The sequence below is a fragment of the Netta rufina genome, assembly GCF_964035555.1.
Source record: "Netta rufina genome assembly, chromosome: 36".
Classification (NCBI taxonomy): Eukaryota; Metazoa; Chordata; class Aves; order Anseriformes; family Anatidae; genus Netta; species Netta rufina.
The window spans coordinates 250,314-271,866 of NC_140160.1; the positions used below are offsets into that span (position 1 = coordinate 250,314).

At 63.7% G+C, this 21,553-nt stretch overlaps 1 protein-coding gene across 1 annotated transcript; it reads right to left on the bottom strand.

Moving 5' to 3' along the window:
- Positions 1 to 7,045: 7,045 nt before the first annotated feature.
- EXOC3L2 (exocyst complex component 3 like 2) lies at positions 7,046 to 18,390 on the bottom strand. The gene is made up of 12 exons (XM_084304169.1): positions 18,342 to 18,390; positions 16,448 to 16,904; positions 14,717 to 15,359; positions 13,500 to 13,614; positions 12,716 to 12,826; positions 12,392 to 12,492; positions 12,057 to 12,164; positions 11,242 to 11,377; positions 10,508 to 10,630; positions 10,280 to 10,435; positions 10,066 to 10,187; positions 7,046 to 8,490 (listed from the first exon to the last, which is right to left on the bottom strand). Exons 2-12 carry the CDS (start codon positions 16,899 to 16,901, stop codon positions 8,232 to 8,234), a joined length of 2,328 nt encoding a protein of 775 aa, XP_084160295.1. The 5' UTR covers positions 16,902 to 16,904; positions 18,342 to 18,390; the 3' UTR covers positions 7,046 to 8,231.
- Between the last annotated feature and the right edge of the window lie 3,163 nt (positions 18,391 to 21,553).

Here is a 21,553-nt window from a genome sequence, read left to right on the forward strand (position 1 = left end):
ACGGGGCCCCCCCAAAAAAAAAATAATAAAAAAACCCCCACGAATTTAATCGGGCACCTCCCCTCCCCACACGCACCCCAGGTGGTGTTTTTTTCCTTTTTTTCTTTTTTTTCTTTTTTTTTCATTTTTTTTTTCATTCTTTTTTCTTTTTTCTTTTTTCATTTTTTTCCTTTTTTTCTTTTTTCTTTTTTCATTTTTTTTCATTTTTTTTCTTTTTCTTTCATTTTTTTTTCCTTTTTTTCGTTCATTTTTTTCTTTTTTCCTTTTTTCGTTCATTTTTTTTCTTTTTTCCTTTTTTTCGTTCATTTTTTTCTTTTTTCCTTTTTTTTTCATTTTTTTCTTTTTTCCTTTTTTTTTTTCGTTCATTTTTTTCTTTTTTCCTTTTTTTCTTTTTTCCTTTTTTTTTTTTTTTTTTTTTTTTAATTTTTGGTGGTTTTGAGGTTTAGCCCTTTTTTTTTTTTTTTTTTTTTTTTCCCTTTTTGGATGTGGTTGAGCCCATTTTTTATTTTTTTTTTGGGGTGGCGGCACCCCCTCGCCCTGACTTTTTTTGGGTCCTGCGGTGTCCCCACCGCCCGCGCCCCATCCCCTTCACATGGGGGGTGGCTTCGCGCAGCACCTCCGGCGCTCTGGGGGTGCCCATGTCCCCACTGCCACCACCCCGGGGGGGTCCCTGTGGCACCTCTGCCACCTTGGAGATGTCCCCACTGTCCCGTGGGGGCTTCACGCAGCGCCTCCAGCACTTTGGGGGTGTCCGTGCCCTGTCACCCCCCACCCTGGGGGGGTCCCTTGGGTGCCTCCGTCACCTTCAAGGTGTCTCTGTCCCATCGCCACCGTCCCCTGGGGTGTCACCGAGCACCTCCGTTGACTTTTTTTTTTATTATTATTTTTAATTTTTATTATTTTTTTGGAGGGGTCCGTGCCCCCTTGCCACCACCCCGGGAAGGTCCCGGTGGCATTTTTGTCACCTTCAAGGTGTGCGTGCCCGGTGGGGGGGTAGGGGGGGTGTCACTTTGCGCCTCCCTCGCTTTTTTGGGGACATCCGTGCCCCGTCGCCACTGCCCTGGGAAGGTCCCTCTGTCACCCTGGAGGTGACCCCATCCCTTAGGGGGGGTGGGGGGGGTTCATTCAGCATCTCCTTGGCCCCGAGATGCCCTCTCTGAGAACCCCGCGGCGTCTTTTTGTCACCTTGGTGTCCCTTCTGTCACCCCGGTGGTGACCCTGCCGCGCCTCCACCACCCTTGGGTGCCCCCTTGGCACCTCTCAGGTGGCCGTGCCCCATCCCCACCACCCTAGGGGGCTCATGCGCCGTCTCCGTCCCCCCCCCCCCCCGGAGCTCCCCCTGCCCCATCCCCGTTATCACGGGGGGAGGGGGGGGTCTCCTTGCGGCGTCCCCACCCTTGGGTGCCCACGGTTTTGGCTCCACCGCTGATGCTGGGGCTCCAGGTGGCACCTCCAGCGCCCAGCTGGCACCGGGGGGGGCTCCCACCCTGCTTGTCCCCCCCCATTCCAACCCCTGCCTCACTGTGAACGGCTCTGTCCCCCCCCAACGGGGCCACCCCCCCCACCTTGGTGGCCCCGGTGTCCCCTGCCCTGCGCCGTCCCCTTCTCAGTGACCAAGCTTCGCCAGCGTTGACTCTGTTCTCTCTCAATATTATATATATATATATTTTTGTTGCGGGGGGGGGGGGGTGGGGAAAAAGGGGCTGCCTCCCTCCCCCCCCCCTCTCCGGGAGATGTTTAATTTTTTATTATTATTATTATTATTGCCTGTGCTGTATTTTGTGACTCTGTTACGGGCTCGGTCCCCTCCGCGCCCCCCCCCCCCCCCTCCCCAACCCTTTACCCCTCTGCGCCCCCCCCCCCTTGTTGTCCGCGCTCGCCCCATCCGCAACGTGGCCAATAAAGCAGCTTCGGATCGGCCCCGATTCTTCCTTTTTTTTTTTTTCTTTTCTGGGGGGGGTTTGGGGTCTCTGAGTTGTGGGGTGGGAAGGGTGAGGGGTCACCTTAGACCCCCCCCGGACCCCTCCAGGGGGGACCCCCCAGGGAAACCGGGGTCCATGGGGCAAATGGGGAGGGGATGGGTGCAAGGAGGTGTAGGGCAGGGGGAGGTGGGACAGGGAGTTTTTAGGAATAGGGAGTCTGTGGGGCTAGGGATCAGTGGGGTTTAGATCCCATATTTTTATTAAAAAAAAAAACAATGGGATTTGGGGATTTTTTATTAAAAAACCAAAGGGATTTTTATTTTAAATAAATAAATAAATAAATGGGGACACGGAGGCTATAGGACAGCGTTTATGGGACTGGAGATCTGTGGGGTTTAGATCCCATCTTTTTATATAAAACCAATGGGATCTGGGGACACGGAGGCTATAGGGTTCATAGAGCTGGAGATCTATGGGGTTTAGATCCCATATTTTTATTAAAAAAACAATGGGATCTGGGGACATGGAGGCTATAGGACAGGGAGTCTGTAGGGCTAGGGATCTGTGGGGTTTAGATCCCATATTTTTATTAAAAAACCAATGGGATCTGGGGACATGGAGGCTGTAGGACAGGGAGTCCTTAGGGTTAGGGATCAGTGGGGTTTAGATCCCATATTTTTATTAAAAATCCAATGGGATCTGGGGACACGGAGGCTATAGGGTTCATAGAGCTGGAGATCTATGGGGTTTAGATCCCATATTTTTATTAAAAATCCAATGGGATCTGGGGATGTGGAGGCTATAGGACAGGGAGTCTGTAGGGCTAGGGATCTGTGGGGTTTAGATCCCATATTTTTATTAAAAAACCAATGGGATCTGGGGACATGGAGGCTATAGGACAGGGAGTCTGTAGGGCTAGGGATCTGTGGGGTTTAGATCCCATATTTTTATTAAAAAAACAATGGGATCTAGGGACATGGAGGCTATAGGGTTCATGGGGCTGGAGATCTATGGGGTTTAGATCCCATATTTTTATATAAAACCAAAGGGATCTGGGGATGTAGAGGCTGTAGGTCGGGGGTTCATGGGGCTGGAGATCCATGGGACCATAAAAACAAGGGGACAGGGATAGTTGGAGACATAAGGGACACGAAGCCCATAGGACAGGGGGTTGATATCCTATATTTTCATATAAGAACAATGGGAATTAGGGACAGGGATCAGTGGGGACGTAGGGACAAGGGGACCTGGGGACAGGGAGCTTCTGGGGACGTGGTGGCTTTAGGGCAGGGGGTTTCTATCCCATGTTTTTATATAAGAACAGTGGGAATTGGGGACAGGGATAAGGGGGACATAGGGACAACGGGACCTGGGGATAGGGAGTTTCTGGAGGCTATATGGCAAAGGGGACATGGGGATAAGGGGATGTGGAGGTTATAGGGCAGGGAGTCCATGGGGACAGGGAGACGAGGGAGTTTCTGAGACCATTAGGGACAGGGATTAATGGGGACAGGGATTAATGGGACCAGTGGACAGAAAGGCTGTAGGGCGGGTGGTCCGTGAGGACAGGGGTCGATAGGGACAATGGGATCTGGGGGACAGGGAGATACTGGAGATATGGGGACTATAGGGCATGGGGACGGGGGTCAGTGGAGATATAGGGCCAATGGGACCAGAGGACAGGGATCCAGGGGGAGAGGGAGTTCCTGGGGGCAGGGAGAGCAGGGGGACGGGGATTAATGGGGTTAATGGGATTAATGGGGTTAATGGGGTTAATGGGGACACTGGGACCTGGGACAGGCTCCATGGGGCCGCTCTGCGCCTGCAGCCCCACGAGCGGCCGCCAGGGGGCGACGGTGCCAAGAGGCTGGGGGCGTCTGCCCAGTATGGGGGGGGGGGCGAGTCCCAGTTTGGGGGGGGGGGTCCCGCCCAGTTTCAGGGGTCCCTGCCCAGTTTGGAGGCGGCCAATGCCCAGTTTGGAGGGGTTCTGCCCAGTTTGGAGGGGGATCAATACCCAGTCTGGGGGGGTCCTGCCCAGTTTCAGGGGTCCCTGCCCAGTTTGGAGGGGGGTCAATGCCCAGTTTGGGGAGTCCTGCCCAGTGTGGGGGGGGTCCTGCCCAGTTTGGAAGCGGCCAATGCCCAGTTTGGGGGGGCTCTGCTCAGTTTTAGAGGTCCCTGCCCAGTTTGGGGGGGTCCTGCCCAGTTTGGAGAAGGTCAATGCCCAGTCTGGGGGGGCTCTGCCCAGTTTGGAGGGGGCCAATGCCCAGTTTGGGGGGGTCCTGCCCGTTTTAGAGGGAGTCAATGCCCAGTTTGGGGAGTTCTGCCCAGTCTGGGGGGCTCCTGACCAGTTTGGGAGGTCCCTGCCCAGTTTGGAGGGGGTCAATGCCCAGTTTGGGAGGCTCCTGCCCAGTTTCAGGGATCCCTGCCCAGTTTGGAGGGGGCCAATGCCCAGTCTGGGGGGTTCCTGCCCAGTCTGGGGGGTCCCTGCCCAATTTGGAGGGGGGTCAATACCCAGTCTGGGGGGGTCCTGCCCAGTTTCAGGGGTCCCTGCCCAGTTTGGGAGGCTCCTGTCCAGTTTCAGGGATCCCTGCCCAGTTTGGAGGGGGCCAATGCCCAGTCTGGGAGGTCCTGCCCAGTTTGGGGAGGGGGGGTCCTGATGAGTTTTAGGGGCCTCTGCCCAGTTTAGAGGGGGTCAATGTCCAGTCTGGGGGTGGTCCTGCCCAGTTTTAGGGGTCCCTGCCCAGTTTGGATGCAGCCAGTGCCCAATTTGGGATGGTCCCACCCAGTCTGGGGGGCTCCTGCCCAGTTTGGGGGGCTCCTGCCCAATTTGGGGGGGGGGGCTCCCTGCCCACTTTGGGACGAAGAGCAGCAGCCAGCCCCTCCCGACCCCCACCCCCACCACTGGGGGGGCTGCCCCCACCCCACCGCTGCTGGGCGTCCCCGCACCCCCACCCTTTGCTGTACCCCCTTACCCCTTCCTACGCCCCCCCCCCGGCCCCGCTGCCCCCTGTGTCCCCCCCCCGGGGGTTTCCTGCCGCCGCTTTCCTCCGCACCCGGCCTTGACGTCAGGAGCGTGGTGATTCACGCCGGGCTGGCACGAGGGACACGCCAGGGACACGCCATGGACACGCCAGGGACACGCCAGGACACGCGGGACACACCCTGCGCCGCGTCCCCCCCCTTGGGGACCTGGGGGGGCTGTGGCACCGCCGGGCGCTTCTGTCCCTGGGGGGTGCTGCTGGAGGCAGGAGACGGTACCGAGGGTCCCCTTGGGGTCACAGCCCTGTCCCCACACGGTGACATCCGTGTCCCTGTGTGTCCCTGCATGGTGACATCCCTGTGCCCTGTGTGGTGACATCCCTGTCCTCTTGTGTTTGGGCATGGTGACATCCCCATCCCTATGTGTCCCCATGTGGTGACATCCCTGTCCCCATGTGTCCAGGCACAGTGACATCCCTGTCCCCATATGGTGACATCCCCAGCCCCGTGTGTCCCCACAAAGTCACATCTTTGTCCCCACATGGTGACATCCCTGTCCCCATGTGTCTGGGCATGGTGACATCCCTGTCCCATTGTGTCCCCACATGGTGACATCCCCATCCCCATGTGTCCCCACATGGTGACATCCCTGTCCCCATGTGTCCTTCATGGTGACATCCCCATCCCCATGTGTCCTGGCATGGTGACATCCCCATCCCCATGTGTCCTTCATGGTGACATCCTTGTCCCCTTGTGTTTAGGCACAGTGACATCCCTGTCCCCATATGGTGACATCCCCATCCCTGTGTGTCCCCACATGGTGCCATCCCTGTCCCCACATGGTGACATCCCTGTCCCCATGTGTCCCTCCATGGTGACATCCCTGTCCTCTTGTGTCCAGGCACAGTGACATCCCTGTCCCCATATGGTGACATCCCCATCCCTGTGTGTCCCCACATGGTGCCATCCCTATCCCCATGTGTCCAGGCACAGTGACATCCCTGTCCCCACACCGTGACATCCCCATCCCCACGTGTCCCCAAAACGCCACATCCCTGCCCCCCCATGGTGGCACCCCCGTGCCCCCCACCCCCCATCCCTCACTTCTTGTGCCCCCACTCGGTGCCACCCCCGTCCCCTCGCCACGCCACCCCGTGCCACCCCCTTTTATCCCCGTGCCACCCCCTTTATCCCCGTGCCACCCCCCTTTATCCCCGCTCCCCCCGGTCCCCCCCTGCCCTTCCCGCAGCCCCGGCGCTGCCGCTTCCGTCCCCGCCGCCACCGGCCCCTTCCCACGGCACCGGGACGGTGGCCCTGGCCCCGCTCCCACCGGGGCCTTGCCGGGGCCGCTTATTTTTAGCCCTTGCTCCTTCCTGGCCGGATCCGGCACTCGCCTATTTTTTGCCACGGCGCCACGCAGGACCCGGCGAGGGGGTGGGGGGGACACACACACAAAGAAGGGGACAGGGGTGGTGGCCCCATGGGTGGCACCCCCAAAGCAGGGCACGGAGCCCCAACGAGCCGGCGCTGGGTGCTCAGGGGACAGCGGGGGACAGAGGGCAGAGGTGGCCGTCCCCTTGGCACCGCCGGGGGGGGGGACAGGGTGTCCCCAAGAGGCGCCGGATCCGGGCGCCAGCGCCAGGTCAGGGTGGGGTTGGATGGAGCAAGGCCAAGGTGACCCCGAGCCCTCGGTGTCCCACGTCCCGTCCCCCCCCCCATCCATTTCCAGCCACCCCGCTGGCTTCGGCCACCGCTCCTTGGGTTGTCCCCAAGCCACACTGGGGTCCCCGTCACCGCAGGACGAGGCCGCGGTGCCGGGAAGCGGTGTCCCCCCCCCCCCTCCTCCTCCTCCTTCTCCCTCCCTGCCCTTGCGGTGGCTTCCCGGCTTCCCGGCGAGGGACACGAGGGACACGAGGGACACGCGGCGCTTCCTTCCTCCCCACCCCTGCGGCGGCGGCGCACGGGGACGCGGCCTCACGCGTGGCCCCAGCCCTGTGCATGCGGTGCCCCCCCCGCCCCTACACCACGGGCGGGGGTCCCCGCGTCCCCTGTCCCCGTTTGTGCCACGTGCGAGGACCCCGGAGCGAGAGCAGAGCCGGGGCTGGCCTTAAATTACAGCTTTTATGGCTTTTTCTACAGGGGTCCCGCAGTGCCCAGAGTGAGCCCTGCACAGCAACGCACCCGGTTTTGGGGTGCGGCGCTCACCCGGCCTTAGGGTGCACCCAGTTTTTTTGGGGTGCTGCGCTCACCCGGCCTTAGGGCGCTGCAACACCCCCAGGTTTGGGGTGCAGCAATGCAGCCGGCTCGGCAGTACAGAGAGGCACCCAGATTTGGGGTGAGCGTGCACCCAGTTTTGGGGTGAGCGTGCACCCAGCTTTGGGGTGTAGTGTTGTATCCAGTTTTGGGGTGTAGTGTTGTATCCAGCTTTGGGGTGCAACCTTGCACCCAGCTTTGGATGCAGCATTACACCCAGCTTTGGGGTGAGCGTGCACCCAGCTTTGGGGTGCAACACTGCACTCAGTTTTGGGTGCAGCACTGCACCAAGCTTTGGGGTGAGCGTGCACCCAGCTTTGGATGCAGCACTACACCCAGATTCTGGGTGAGCATGCACCCAGTTTTGGGGTGTAGTGTTGCATCCAGCTTTGGGGTGCAACCTTGCACTCAGTTTTGGGTGCAGCACTGCACCAAGCTTTGGGGTGAGCGTGCACCCAGCTTTGGGGTGAGCATGCACCCAGCTTTGGATGCAGCATTACACCCAGATTCGCGGTGTAGTGTTGCATCCAGCTTTGGGGTGCAAGATTGCACCCAGGTCTGGGGCACAGCATTGCTCCCAGCTTTGGGGTGCAACGTTGCACCCAGCTTTGGATGCAGCATTACGCCCAGATTCGGGGTGAGCATGCACCCAGCTTTGGGGTGAGCATGCGCCCAGTTTTGGGGTGTAGTGTTGCATCCAGCACTGAACCCAGCTTTGGATGCAGCATTACACCCAGATTTGGGGTGAGCACGCACCCAGCTTCGGGGTGCAACACTGCACTCAGTTTTGGGTGCAGCACTGCACCAAGCTAGGGGTGAGCGTGCACCCAGTTTTGGGGTACAGCACTGCACCCAGCTTTGGATGCAGCATTACACCCAGCTTCAGGGTGAGCATGCACCCAGTTTCGGGGTGTAGTGTTGCATCCAGCTTTGGGGCGCAACCTTGCACCCAGGCCTGGGGTGAGCGCGCACCCATCTCCGGAGCACAGCGTTGCACCCAGCTTCGGGGTGAGCGTGCGCCCAGCCGCGGCGCACCGCCTCGCGCCCGGTTTCGGGGCGCAGCGCCCCGCAGCGGGGTCACAGGCGCGCCTCGGCCGGGCGCTCGGGGTGCGGGCGCCGCAGGCGGAGGCGGGAGAGGCGCGCCAGGCGCTGCAGGTCGAAGGGGAGGCAGCGCGCCTCGCGCGTCACGGCCAGCTCGGAGAAGAAGGCGCGCTCCCGGGGCAGCCCCGGCTCGCCCTCGCCCTGCTCCAGGTCCTTCACCACCCCGAGGATCTCCTGGCGCGCCGCCTGGCTCCGCAGCCCCCGCACGTCCAGCACCGCCGCCACGTGCTTCCTCCTGCGGGAACGAGGGGAGGGTGGTGAGAGAGGGGGTGTGGGGTTTGGGGGGGAGCAGGGGGATGGGTGTGGGGTGAGCGGGCACCCTGTTTTGGGGTGAGTGGGCACCCAGATTGGAGTGAGTGGGCACCCTGTTTTGGGGTGAGTGGGCACCCAGATTGGGGTGAGTAGGCACCCTGTTTTGGGGTGAGAATACTCCCTATTTGGGGTGAGCACTGCACCTTGTTTTGGGGTGAGTGGGCACCCAGCTTTGGGGTGAGAATGCCCCCTATTTGGGGGCGAGCACTGAACCAAGCTTGGGGTGAGTGGGCACCCAGATTGGGGTGAGTGGGCACCCAGCTTTGGGGTGAGAGTATCCCCTATTTGGGGTGATCACTGCACCTTGTTTTAGGGTCAGTGGGCACCCCGCTTTGGGGTGAGCGTGCGCCCTGTTTTGGGCTGAGCGTGCAGTCAGCTCTGGGGCCAGCCCTCTTCCCAGCTCTAACTGGTCCCAGTTGAAGGCCTGACTGGAGCTATTTAAAGCTCGCCAGGCGCCGGAGCTTGGCCCCGCGCCCGGGGGTGTCCGGCCTCGTCCTGCAGAGCCCACGCGTGCCACCAGCCCTGAGGGTGGCCGAGGGTGACCCAGGGCCGGGGAGGGGACTTGGCGCGGGACGCGGCGGCGGCGGGCGGCCAGGAGGGACCGGCAGCGGGCGGGGGCTGCCGGGAAGGACAGAGGCGGCGTCCTGCCACCCGTGGGGACACCACGTCCTGCCCCGGTCCCTGCGGGGAGGTGGCGTCCTGCCTGGCCGTGCCACCTCGCTCCTGTGCCCGTGGGGACACACGTGCCACCATGCTCCCTTTCCCATAGGGACACACGTGCCACCCCAATCCCATCCCCATGGGGACACAAGTGCCACCTCGCTCCCAACCCCATAGGGACACACGTGCCACCTCGCTCCCTTTCCCATAGGGACACGCATGCCACCACACACCCATCCCCATGGGGACACAAGTGCCACCATGCTCCCTTTCCCATGGGGACACAAGTGCCACCACGCTCCCAACCCCACGGGGACATGCGTGCCACCAGGCTCCCATCCCTATGGGGACACACATGCCACCTCGCTCCCAACCCCATGGGGACACACATGCCACCACGCTCCCTTTCCCATGGGGACACAAGTGCCACCCTGCTCCCTTTCCTATATGGACACACGTGCCAGCATGCTCCTGTCCCCATGGGGACACACATGCCACCTTGCTCCCATCTCCTTGGGGACATACATGCCACCATGTTCCCATCCCCATGGGGCCACACATGCCACCCTTCTTCTATCCCATGGGGACGCACGTGCCACCCCGCTCCCTTTCCCATAGGGACACGCGTGCCACCTCGCTCCCAACCCCATGGGGACACATGTGCCACCCTGCTCTGATTCCCTTAGGTACACACGTGCCACCCTGCTCCCACCCCCATGGGGACACGCGTGCCACCACGCTCCCATCCCCATGGGGTCAGGGTGTCCAGCGTGGCCGTGCCACCCCCTCCTGGTGACCGCTGCCCCCCCACTCCTCCCCTTGGGGGACCGCCACTCACCGGACATCGGGGAAGTCGCGCACCAGGACGCCCACCTCCATCTGCAGCGCCGCCGTGTCCTCCAGCACCAGCAGCTCCCGCAGCCGCGGCACCACCGAATCCAACCAGGGCGAGGCCGAATCCTGCCGGCACAGCAGTCTCAGCACCGCTTTTTGGGGTTGGCGCCACCCGTGGGTGCCGGGACGAGGGCGTCGGGGGGGGTCCCGGTGCTCACCAAGCGGCCGAAGAGCTCGCGGAGCTGCCGGGCTTCGTCGCCCAGGCGGGCGGCCACGCGGGCGCGCATTTTGGCCGAGGTGCAGACCAGGCGCGCCTGCAGCAGCGGCCGCACGTACTCGATGAGCACCCGCCGGTGCATCTCGCTCACCAGCACCTGCGACGCACGGGATCAGCACCCACGGGTGCCGCCGGCACCCAGCCCGCCGGCGCCGGCGGTGGCACCCACCTGGTAGGGCTCGGGGCGCAGCGAGCGCAGCTTCTGGGTGAAGCTGGTGATGAGCATCACGATGGTGTCGAAGGCGTCCGAGCTCGTCAGCCACTTGCGCTTCATCAGCTTGTTGAAGTAGGGCTGGGCGAGGGGCAGGCACCCAGTGGGTGACACCCCGGCCTCGCCCCCCAGGGGCCTCGCCACTCAACCCAGCACCCAAGGGTGGAGCCGTCGTCGTGGGCTTCACCTCAGCTCAGCACCCAAGGGTGGCACCATCACCGTGGGTTTCACCTTAACTCAGCACCCAAGGGTGGCACCACCACTGTGGGTTTCAGCCCAGCTCAGCACCCAAGGGTGGCACCATCATCATGGGTTTAACTTCAACCCAGCACCCAAGGGTGGCACCACCATCATGGGTTTCACCTCAACCCAGCACCCAAGGGTGGCACCACCACCAGGGGCTTCACCTCAACCCAGCACCCAAGGGTGGCACCACCACCAGGGGCTTCATCCCAGCTCAGCACCCAATGGTGGCAACACCACCAGGGGCTTCACCTCAACCCAGCACCCAAGGGTGGTGCCATCACCAGGGGCTTCACCTCAACCCAGCACCCAAGGGTGGCACCACCACCATGAGCTTCACCTCAACCCAGCACCCAACAGATGGGCGCCACCACCACGGGCTTCGCCCCAGCTCAGCACCCAAGGGTGGGCACCCTGGCCGGCACCCAGGGGCACCACCCCCGCCTCACCTTGAGGTCCTCGAAGAGGCGCTGGGTGAGGACGTGGTTGCAGAGCCGCGTCACCTTGTCCAGGGTGGCGTGGGCTTGGCGCCGCGGCTCCTCGCCCTCCGGGTGCCCAAACTGCGCCAGGCGCTCGGCGAAGGCCCTGCCACGGGACAGTCAGTGGGTGCTGAAGGGTGCCCCGGCACCCCGGGGACACCGGGGACACCAGGGATCCCCGAGCACCCTGGGGAGCCCAAGCACCCTGGGGACACCTAGCACCCAGGAGACACCAAGCACCCTGGGGACACCAGGGACCTCCAGCACCCCAAGGACCCCAAGCACCCTGGGGACCTCAAGCTCCCCAGGGACACCCAGCACCCTGGGCACACCAGGGACCCCCCCAAGCACCCTGGAGATACCAGGGAACCCTAGCACCCAAAGGACCCCCAGCACTCTAGGGACACCAGGGACCTCCAAGCACCCCAAGGACCCCAAGCACCCTGGGGACCTCAAGCTCCCCAGGGACACCCAGCACCCCAAGCACCCCAGGGACCTCAGGAACCAGAATCCCCCAAGCACCCCAAGGACCCCATGGCACACCAGGGACCCTCCCAAGCACCCTGGAGATACCAGGGACCCCTAGCACCCAAAGGACCCCCAGCACTCCAGGGACACCAGGGACCTTCAAGCACCCCAAGGACCCCAAATCCCCCTGGGACCCCAAACACCCCAGGGACCCCCAAGGACCCCAAGTCCCCCAGGGACCCCAAGCACCCTGGAGCCACCAGGGACCCCCAGCACCCCAAGGACCCCAAGGGACCCAGCGCCCAGGGTGCCCTCACCTGAAGGGGGGGCAGCAGTTGACCAGGGCGATGGCCCGGCCGGTGGCACCGTCAGGGGGGGTGGCTTCGCCGGGGGCCTCCAGGAACCGCTCCACCTTCCGCTGGAAACTGTGGCACCCATGGGAGTCACCCACGGTGGCACCCTGGGGACCCTGGGGACCCCACGCTCATCCAGTGCCCCCTGTCCCCCACGTGTCCCCCACACCCACCCCAGCTCTGCCCCGCGTCCCTGCACCCGTCCCTGGTTCCTCACCTCGCCGTGCCCATCTGCTGTCCCCCCACGTCCCCCCCCGTCCCCACGCCTGTCCCATGCCACCCCGTGTCCCCATGCCCACCTGTGCAGGAAGGCCACCAGCACGCCCAGCAGGCTGTGGGCCATCTCCATGCCGAATTCGGGGGTGATCTGGGGGGCTCGGTCCACGTGCGCCCGCAGCAGCTGTGGGCACGGGGACACCGCTGGGGACGGGGACGTGGCCACCACCCCAGTGTCCCCTGGGGTGCCAGCCACCACCCCAATGTCCCTCCACATCCCCCGTGCTCCCTACAACCCGGTGTCCCCGGCACCTTGTGGGACACCCAGGCAGCCCCACGGGGGCGAGGGGGGCACCCTGCAGGGCACCGGGTCCCCAAGGGGTTGGGGACAGGGGACAGAGCCGTACCCCGGTGACACGGGTGGCCAGTCCCTCCTGCAGGTCATCGCTGGAAGCCTCCTCGGCCCACGTGTCCTCGCTGAGCTGCAGCTCCTGCGCCACCGCCACCTCCACTTTGGCCTGGGGACCAGGGACGCGTGGGGACATCGGGCACGGGGACAGGGGGGCGCAGCGCCACCGCCTGCCCCCGGCCTTGGGACTTGTCGTGGCGCACGTCCCAGTGGCCAAACTGGTGCCGTCCCAGTGCCCATCGTGGCTGTCCCCATGCCCATCCCAGTGCCACCCCAGTGCCCATCGTGGCTGTCCCCATGCCCATCCCAGTGCCACCCCAGTGCCAATCCCAGTGCCACCCCAGTGCCCATCGTGGTTGTCCCCATGCCCATCCCAGTGCCACCCCAGTGCCTGTCCCAGTGCCACCCCAGTTCCCATCGTGTCTGTCCCCATGTCCGTCCCAGTGCCACCCCAGTGCCCAATCCCAGTGCCACCCCAGTGCCCAACGTGTTTGTCTCCATACTGGTCCCAGTGCCACCCCAGTGCCCATCATTTCTGTCCCCATGCATCCCAGTGCCACCCCAGTGCCCATTGTGTCTGTCCCCATGCCCATCCCAGTGCCACCCCAGTGCCCATTGTGTCTGTCCCCATGCCCATCCCAGTGCCACCCCAGTGCCCATCCCAGTGCCAACCATTTCCATCCCCATGCCCATCCCAGTGCCACCCCAGTGCACCTCACGAGCCCACCCCAGTGCCACCAGTGCCTTCCCCAGTGCCCACCCCGTCCCCACCGGGGCCGTACCTTGACGGCGGCGATGCAGGACCTCTCGAGGCCCCGTTGGGTCTCGGGGGGCAGGAGGGGTCCCAGCGCCTGTGCCTGCAGCAGGGCCCCGATTTCGGGGTGCCCCAGCACCTCCCTGCGGGCACAGAGCCCTCAGAGCACCCCCCCGGGGGGGCATCGCAGCACCCGGTGTCACCCACCCACCACCCTGGGGACAGCCCCGGGGGCGCGCAGAGGGACAGGGGGGTGGCATCGGGTGCCCGGTGGGGTGGGGTGGGGGGCATGGGTGACGGGGGGTGCCCAGAGGGTGAAGGGAATGGGTGCTGAGGGGTCCCATGGGTGGCACCGGGTGACCATGTGTCAAGGGGAGAGGTGACACAGGGTCCCATGGGTGGCATCGGGTGACAGTGGGTGCTTGGTGTGCCAAGGGATGGGCACCACGGGGTCCCATGGGTGCCAGTGGGTGCCTGGTGTGCCAAGGGGATGGGCACCACAGGGTCCCATGGGTGCCAGGGGGCACCCAGCGTGCCAAGGGGACGGGCACCATGAGGGTCCCATGGGTGCCAGTAGGTGCCCAGTGTGCCAAAGGGACAAGCACCATGAGGTCCCATGGGTGCCAGTGGGTGCCTGGTATGCCAAGGGGACAGACACCATGGGGTCCCATGGGTGCCAGTAGGTGCCTAGTGTGCCAAGGGGACAAGCACCATGAGGTCCCATGGGTGCCAGTGGGTGCCTGGTGTGCCAAGGGGATGGGCACCAGGGGGTCCCATGGGTGCCAGTGGGCACCCAGTGTGCTGAGGGGACAAGCACCAGAGGGTCCCATGGGTGCCAGTGGGCACCCAGCATGCCAAGGGGACGGGCGCCATGGGGGTCCCATGGGTGCCAGTAGGTGCCCAGTGTGCCAAGGGGACAAGAACCATGGGGTCCCATGGGGGATACTGGGGTCATTGGAGGGGGGTTTGGGGTCATTGGATGGGGGTTTGGGGTCATTGGAGGGGGGTTCATCCCACTGGGTGTGGGAGGCACCCATGGGTGCTGCAGACCCGGCAGCCAGGAGGTCCAGCTGGGTGCTCGTCATCCCCCATGGCCCCATCCCAATGTTCCCTGTCCCTTTGTCCCCAGCGTGCCAAGGGGACGGGCACCACGGGGTCCCACGGGTGCCAGTGGGCACCCAGCATGCCAAGAGGACGGGCACCACGGGGGTCCCATGGGTGCCACCAGCAGCCCGCGCGCCTCACCTGGGGTAGGCGTTGCTGTGCCAGTCGAGCAGCAGGTAGAGGTCGGGCACGGCCAGGGGCCGCTGCGCCAGGGCTCCCAGCTGCTGCGCCAGCGCCCGGTGGTACCCGCGGGCGTAGACCCCGAAGGCGCCGTACTCGGCGGGGTACGCGGGGGCCACGTGGCACCGCACGGCCCCCAGGTCGGCCACCAGCCGTCCGGCCAACGCCGCCAGCCTCGCGCCCAGCCCGGCGGCCGGTGCCACTTGCGCCAAGCGCTCGCCCGCCGCTCGCCCCACGGCCTCCTGCCAGCGGCGCCGCAGGGCGCGCGGGCGCCCCGGGGTGCCCGGCGGGTGCCGGCGGTCGGCCGCCTCCTCTTGCTCCAGCACCCGCACCACCAAACGCAGGGGTGGGTAAGGGCGGCCGGCCGGCACCGCTTCGCCCACCACCGCCCAGAGCTGAGCCAGCAGCGCCTCGTACAGCAGAGCCACGTCCCGCGCCTGCCGCCCCGCCGCGGGGACCGGGGACGGTGGGGACGGTGACGCCCCTGTCACCGCTGCTGCTGTTGTTGCTGCTGCTGCCGCCACGCACTCGGCCTCCAGCGCGATGATCTGCTCGTCCGCCGCCACCAGCTCGCGGCGCTGGATCAGCTCCAGGATCTCCAGCACTGGGGGGGGGTTTGGGGGCATTGGAAGGGGGTTTGGAGGCATTGGAGGCGTGGTTGGAGGCATTGGAGGGGATGTAGGGGGGTACTGGGGTCATTGGAGGGGGGTTGGGGTCATTGGTTTGGGGTTTGGGGTCATTGGTTTGGGGTTTGGGGTCATTGGAGGGGATGTAGGGGGGTATTGGGGTCATTGGAGGGGGTTTGGGGTCATTTGAGGAGGGTTTGGGGTCATTGGAGGGGATGTGGGGGGCATTGGAGGGGATGTGGGGGGGTAGTGGGGTCATTGGAGGGGGGTTGGGGTCATTGGTTTGGGCTTTGGGGTCACTGGAGAGGGGTTTGGGGGGTTTGGGGATGTTGGAGGGGGGTTTGGGGGCATTGGAGGGGGGTTTGGGGTCATTGGAGGGGATGTAGAGGGGTACTGGGGTCATTGGAGGAGGTTTGGGGTCATTGGTTTGGAGTTTGGGGTCGTTGGAGGGGATGTAGGGGGGTACTGGGGTCATTGGAGGGGGGTTTGAGGTCATTGGTTTGGGGTTTGGGGGGTTTGGGGGTGTTGGAGGGAGGTTTGGGGGTGTTGGAAGGGGGTTTGGGGTCATTGGAGGGGATGTGGGGGGGTTTGGGGTCATTGGAGGGGGGTTCATCCCACTGGGTATGGGAGGCACCCATGGGTGCTGCAGACCCAGCAGCCAGGAGGTCCAGCTGGGTGCTCCGCATCCCCCATGGCCCCATCCCAATGTCCCCATCCCAATGTCCCCCATCCCCACGTCCCCATCCCAATGTCCCCTAATCCCATGTCCCCATCCCCCTGTCCCCATCCCAATTTCCTTAACCCCATGTCCCCCATCCCTGTGTCCCAACATCCCCCATCCCAGTGTCCCCCATTCCCATCCCCACGTCCCCATCCCAGTGTCCCCTAATCCCACGTCCCTATCCCCATGTCCCCATCCCAGTGTCCCCACATCCCCATCCCAATGTCCCCTAATCCCACGTCCCCATCCCCACGTCCCCTAATCCCATCCCCACGTCCCCATCCCAATGTCCCCACCTCTCCCCCACCCCCTTACCCCCACCCCCTCTCCCCCATCCCCGCTCACCCGACAGCGGCTCCTTGGCCTTGCTGCGCGCCTCCTGCCTCCGTCCCACACCGTCCCCGTCCCCGTCGGGGACCCCGTCGGGTTCGGGTGACCCCGGCGAGCGCTCGGCCAGGGACGCCCGGCGTCCCTTTGTCCCCAGGGCCAGCCGCAGCAGCGAGCTGCGTTTGGGGACCGGCCGCTCGGTCAGGGTCTCCACGCTGGCTTTGCGCCTCCCCGGCAGCCTCCGCAGGAGCCCGAAATCCTCCGAGCGCCGCCGCAGCCCCCGGGCGCGACCCCCGTCCCCGTCGCCGTCCCCGTCCCCGTTTTTGGGACCGGGGCGGCGAGCGCGGCCGAAGGGTGCCAGCCCCACCAGGCGCTCCAGGGTGGCCCGGCGCCGGTAGCGGCTCTCGGGGCTGGCGGCGAAGGGGTCGCCATCCTCCTCCTCCTCCTTGGGGGCTTTCTTCAGCAGAGGCATGGCCTGCGGGTGGCACGGCAGCGGGGTGGCACCGGGGCACCCCAACGGAGCACCCCCATGGGTGCAACCTGGAGACCCCTCTGTGCAACCCCGTAATGCAACCCCGTTGTGCACACTGCTCTGTGCAACCCCTCCGTGCAAACACACCGTGCAACGTCTCCGTGCAACCTCTCTCAGTGCAATCCTGCCATGCACACCCCTCTGTGCAACCCCTCCGTGCAACCCCGCCGTGCACATTGCTCTGTGCAACCCCTCTGTGCAACCTCTCTCAATGCAATCCTGCCATGCACAACACTTTGTGCAACCCCTCCGTGCAACCTCTCCATGCAATCCTGCCATGCATTCCCCTCTGTGCAACCCCTCCGTGCAACTTTGCCATGCACACTGCTCTGTGCAACCCCTATGTGCAAGCACACCATGCACAACACCCTCTGCAACCCCTCTGTGCAACCCCTCCGTGCAACCCCGCTGTGCACACTGCTCTGTGCAACCCCTCTGTGCAACCCCGCCGTGCACACTGCTCTGTGCTACCCCTCTGTGCAACCTCTCTCAATGCAATCCTGCCATGCACAACGCTTTGTGCAACCCCTCCATGCAACCTCTCCATGCAACACTGCCATGCATGCCCCTCTGTGCAACCCCTCCGTGCAACCCCGTTGTGCACACTGGTCTGTGCAACCCCTCCGTGCAACTTTGCCCTGCACACTGCTCTGTGCAACCCCTATGTGCAAGCACACCATGCACAACACTCTCTGCAACCCCTCTGTGCAACCTCTCCATGCAATCCTGCCATGCATTCCCCTCTGTGCAACCCCTCCGTGCAACCCCGTCGTGCACACTGCTCTGTGCACACTGCTCTGTGCAACCCCTCCATGCAACCCCTCCGTGCAACCCCTCCGTGCAACCTCTCCATGCACACCACTCTGTGCAACCCTACCATGCACAACACTCTCTGCAACCCCTCTGTGCAACCCCTCCGTGCAACCCTGCCACGCGTTCCCCTCCGTGCAACCCCTCCGTGAGCGTGCAACTGCTCCGTGCAAGCCCACGAGTGCCACCCCCACGAGCGTGCCACTGCTCCGTGCACCCCCTCCACGCAAACCCAGCCGTGCACCCGCTCCGCGCACCCCCCCGTCCCCCGTGCAAACCCCCTCGTGCAACTCCCGTGCGCGTGCAACTGCTTCGCGCAACCCCCCCCATCGTGCAAACCCCATCCACGCACCCCCCCCGGGGCGTGCAACCTCCCCGTGCAAACCGCTCCGTGCAACCCCCCCCCCGAGCACGCAACCCCCCCATGTGCGTGCAAACTGCTCCGTGCAACCCCCCCCGGAGCGTGCAAGCCCCCCAGGAGCGTGCAGCCCCCCCCAGGAGCGTGCAACCCCATCCGTGCAACCCCCCCCCCCCGGAGTGTGCACCCCCCCCCCCCGTTACCCCTCGCACCCCCTCGGTCGCTCCCCGCCGAGCCGCCGCCGCCGCCGGTCCCCGCGGAGCAGCGGGCGCGGGGCCGGGGGTTTCCTGAGGAAGCGCCGCCCCCCCCCCGCCGCCGCCCCCGCCCGGGGCAGGGTCAGCCCCGGTTCCGCTGGCACCGGGAGAAGTGGGGGGGGGGGACGGGGGGGGACGGGGGGGGACGGGGGGGGGACGGGGAAGGAGGCGGGGGGGATGGGGGGGGCGGGGGAAAAGGGGGGAGGATGCGGGGAGGGACGCGTGGGACCCCTGGACCCAAATGTGCGCAATGGCCCCGTGTCCCCGTGTCCCATGTCCCATAACCCATGTCCCCATATCCCACATCCCATACCCCATGTCCCAATGTCCCCATGTCCCATGTCCCATATCCCATGTTCCATATCCCCATGTCCCATATCCCATGTCCCCACGTCCCCATGTCCCATATCCCGTGTCCCCATGTCCCCATATCCCTGATCCCCTGTCCCCATATCCCTATGTCCCATGTCCCATGTCCCCATATCCCATATCCCCATGTCCCATATCCGCTATCCCCATATCCCCATGTCCCCATATCCCATATTCCATATCCCATATCCCCATGTCCCCATATCCCCGATCCCCTATCCCCATATCCCCATATCCCATACCCCATGTCCCCATGACACCATGTCCCATATCTCATATCCCCATATCCCATACCACATGTCCCCATGTCCCCATATCCCATACCCCATATCCCCATGTCCCCATGTCCCATATCCCATGTCCCCCCAATCCCCCTATCCCCATGTCCCCCTATCCCCATATCCCATGTCCCCATGTCCCCATGTCCCCATATTCCATATCCCCTTGTCCCCATGTCCCATATCCCATTTCCCCATATCCCCATGTCCCCATATCCCCATGTCCCATGTCCCCATATCCCATATCCCATACCCCATGTCCCCATATCCCCTATCCCCATATTCCCTATCCCCATATCCCATACCCCATATCCCATGTCCCATATCCCATGTCCCATATCCCCTATCCCCTATCCCCATATCCCCATATCCCATACCACACGTCCCCATGTCCCTACATCCCATATCCCATGTCCCCCCATCCCCCTGTCCCCCTGTCCCTATATCCCCATCCCATATGTCACTAATGTCCTCATGTATCTCCATGTCATGCTGCATCCGATGTCCCCATGTCCACCTCCAAATGTCCCCTTTTAGCATGTCCCCATGTCCCCTGATGTCCCCAATGTCCCTCAATGTCCCTATGTCCCCTGATGTCCCCATGTCCCCAATGTCCCCTTAATGTCCCCATATCCCACGATGTCTCTGTGTCCCCCAATGTCCCCAATGTCCCATTTCCCCCAATGTCCCACAATGTCACCAATGTCCCCATATCCCCCAATGTCCCTATGTCCCTAATGTCCCCCAATGACCCTCAGTGTCCCTCAATGTCCCCAATGTCCACGTATCTGCAATGTCCCCAATGTCCCCAGTGCCCCCAATGTCCCCCCAATGTCCCCATATCCCCCAATGTCCCCATGTCCCCATGTCCCCCAATATCCCCAATGTCCTCCAATGCCCCCAATGTCCCCAACATCCCCAGTGCCCCCAATATCCCCCAATGTCCCCTTAATGTTCCCATATCCCCAATATCCTCCAATGTCCCCAATGTCCCCCAATGTAATCCAATGTCCCCAATGTCCCCATATCCCCCAATATCCCCAATGTCCCCTAATGTCCCCAATGTCCCCCAGTGTCCCCCAATATCCCCCAATGCCCCCATATCCCCCAATGTCCCCCCATGTCCCCATATATCCACGTTATGGGATGCATCTTCCCCCCCCCCCGTGTCCCCACTTTGTCCCCCGGTGTCCCCACGCCCCTGGGACCCCACGTGACAGTCGCCCCCCCCCCCCCTCCCTCGGCCGCGCCGGGCACTCAGGGGTTAACTCTCTCCCCCCGGCTCCCGATTGGCTACAGCACCAGCCAATGGGGAGGAGGCAGCGGCGCGGGCCCCGCCCCCGCTTGGGGGCCGGCCGGCCTGTCTCCATGCCGCGGCGCAGCCAATGGGGAGCGGCCCCGCCCGCGCCCGCCCGCCGCAGAGGGCGCTGATTGGCTATCGAGCCGGGAGGGGGGCGTGGCCGGCCCCGCCCTGGCGCACCTCTTAAAGGCGAAGGCGGGGCCCCGAGGCCCGCACCCCAAATGCCCCCCCCAGCCCCTAAATGCCCCCAGCCCCTAAATGCCCCCAGCCCCTAAATGCCCCCTGTGCCCCAAATCCCCGTGCACCCCAATTCCCCCCAGACCCCCAAATTCCCCCCCGCACCCCAATTCCCCCACACACCCCCAATTCCCTCCTGCACCCCCAAATCCCCCCCTGCACCCCAAATCCCCCCTGCACCCCCAAATGTCCCGTGCACCCCAAATGCCCCCTGCACCCCAAAATCCCCCCTGAACCCCAAATTCCCTCCTGCACCCCAATTCCCCCATACACCCCCAATTCCACCCTGCACCCCCAAATTCCCCCTGCACCCCAAATTCACCTTACACCCCCCAAATGCCCCCTGCACCCCAAATTCCCCCCTGAACCCCCAAATGCCCCCCACCCCCCGAAATACCCCCTGCACCCCAAATCCTCCCTGCACCCCCAAATGTCCCCTGCACCCCAAATTCCCCCCACACCCCCAAACTCCCCCCTACGCCCCAAATCCTCCCATACCCCCTAATTCCCTCCTGCACCCCCAAATCCCCCCTACACCCTCAATTCCCCCCCTGCACCCCAATTCCCCCCTGCACCCCAAATCCTCCCTGCACCCCAAATTCCCCACACACCCCTAAATTCCTCCCGTACCCCAATTCCGCCTCGCACCCCAAATTTCCCCCTGGCACCCCAATTTCCCAATGCACTCCCAATTCCCCCCGCATCCCCTATACCCCTCTGCACCCCAAATTCTCTCCGCACCCCCAAATTACCCCTGCACCCCAATTCTCCCCCACACCCCCAAAATGCCCCCTGCACCCCCAAATACCCCCCTTACCCCAAATGTCCCCTGCACCCCAATTCCCTCCCTGCACCCCCAATTCCCCCCTGCACCCCAAATTCCCCACACACCCCTAAATTCCCCCCTGCATCCCCTATACCCCCCTGCACCCCAAATCTCCCCGTACCCCAAATCCCCCCCCTGCACCCCAAATCCCCCTGCACCC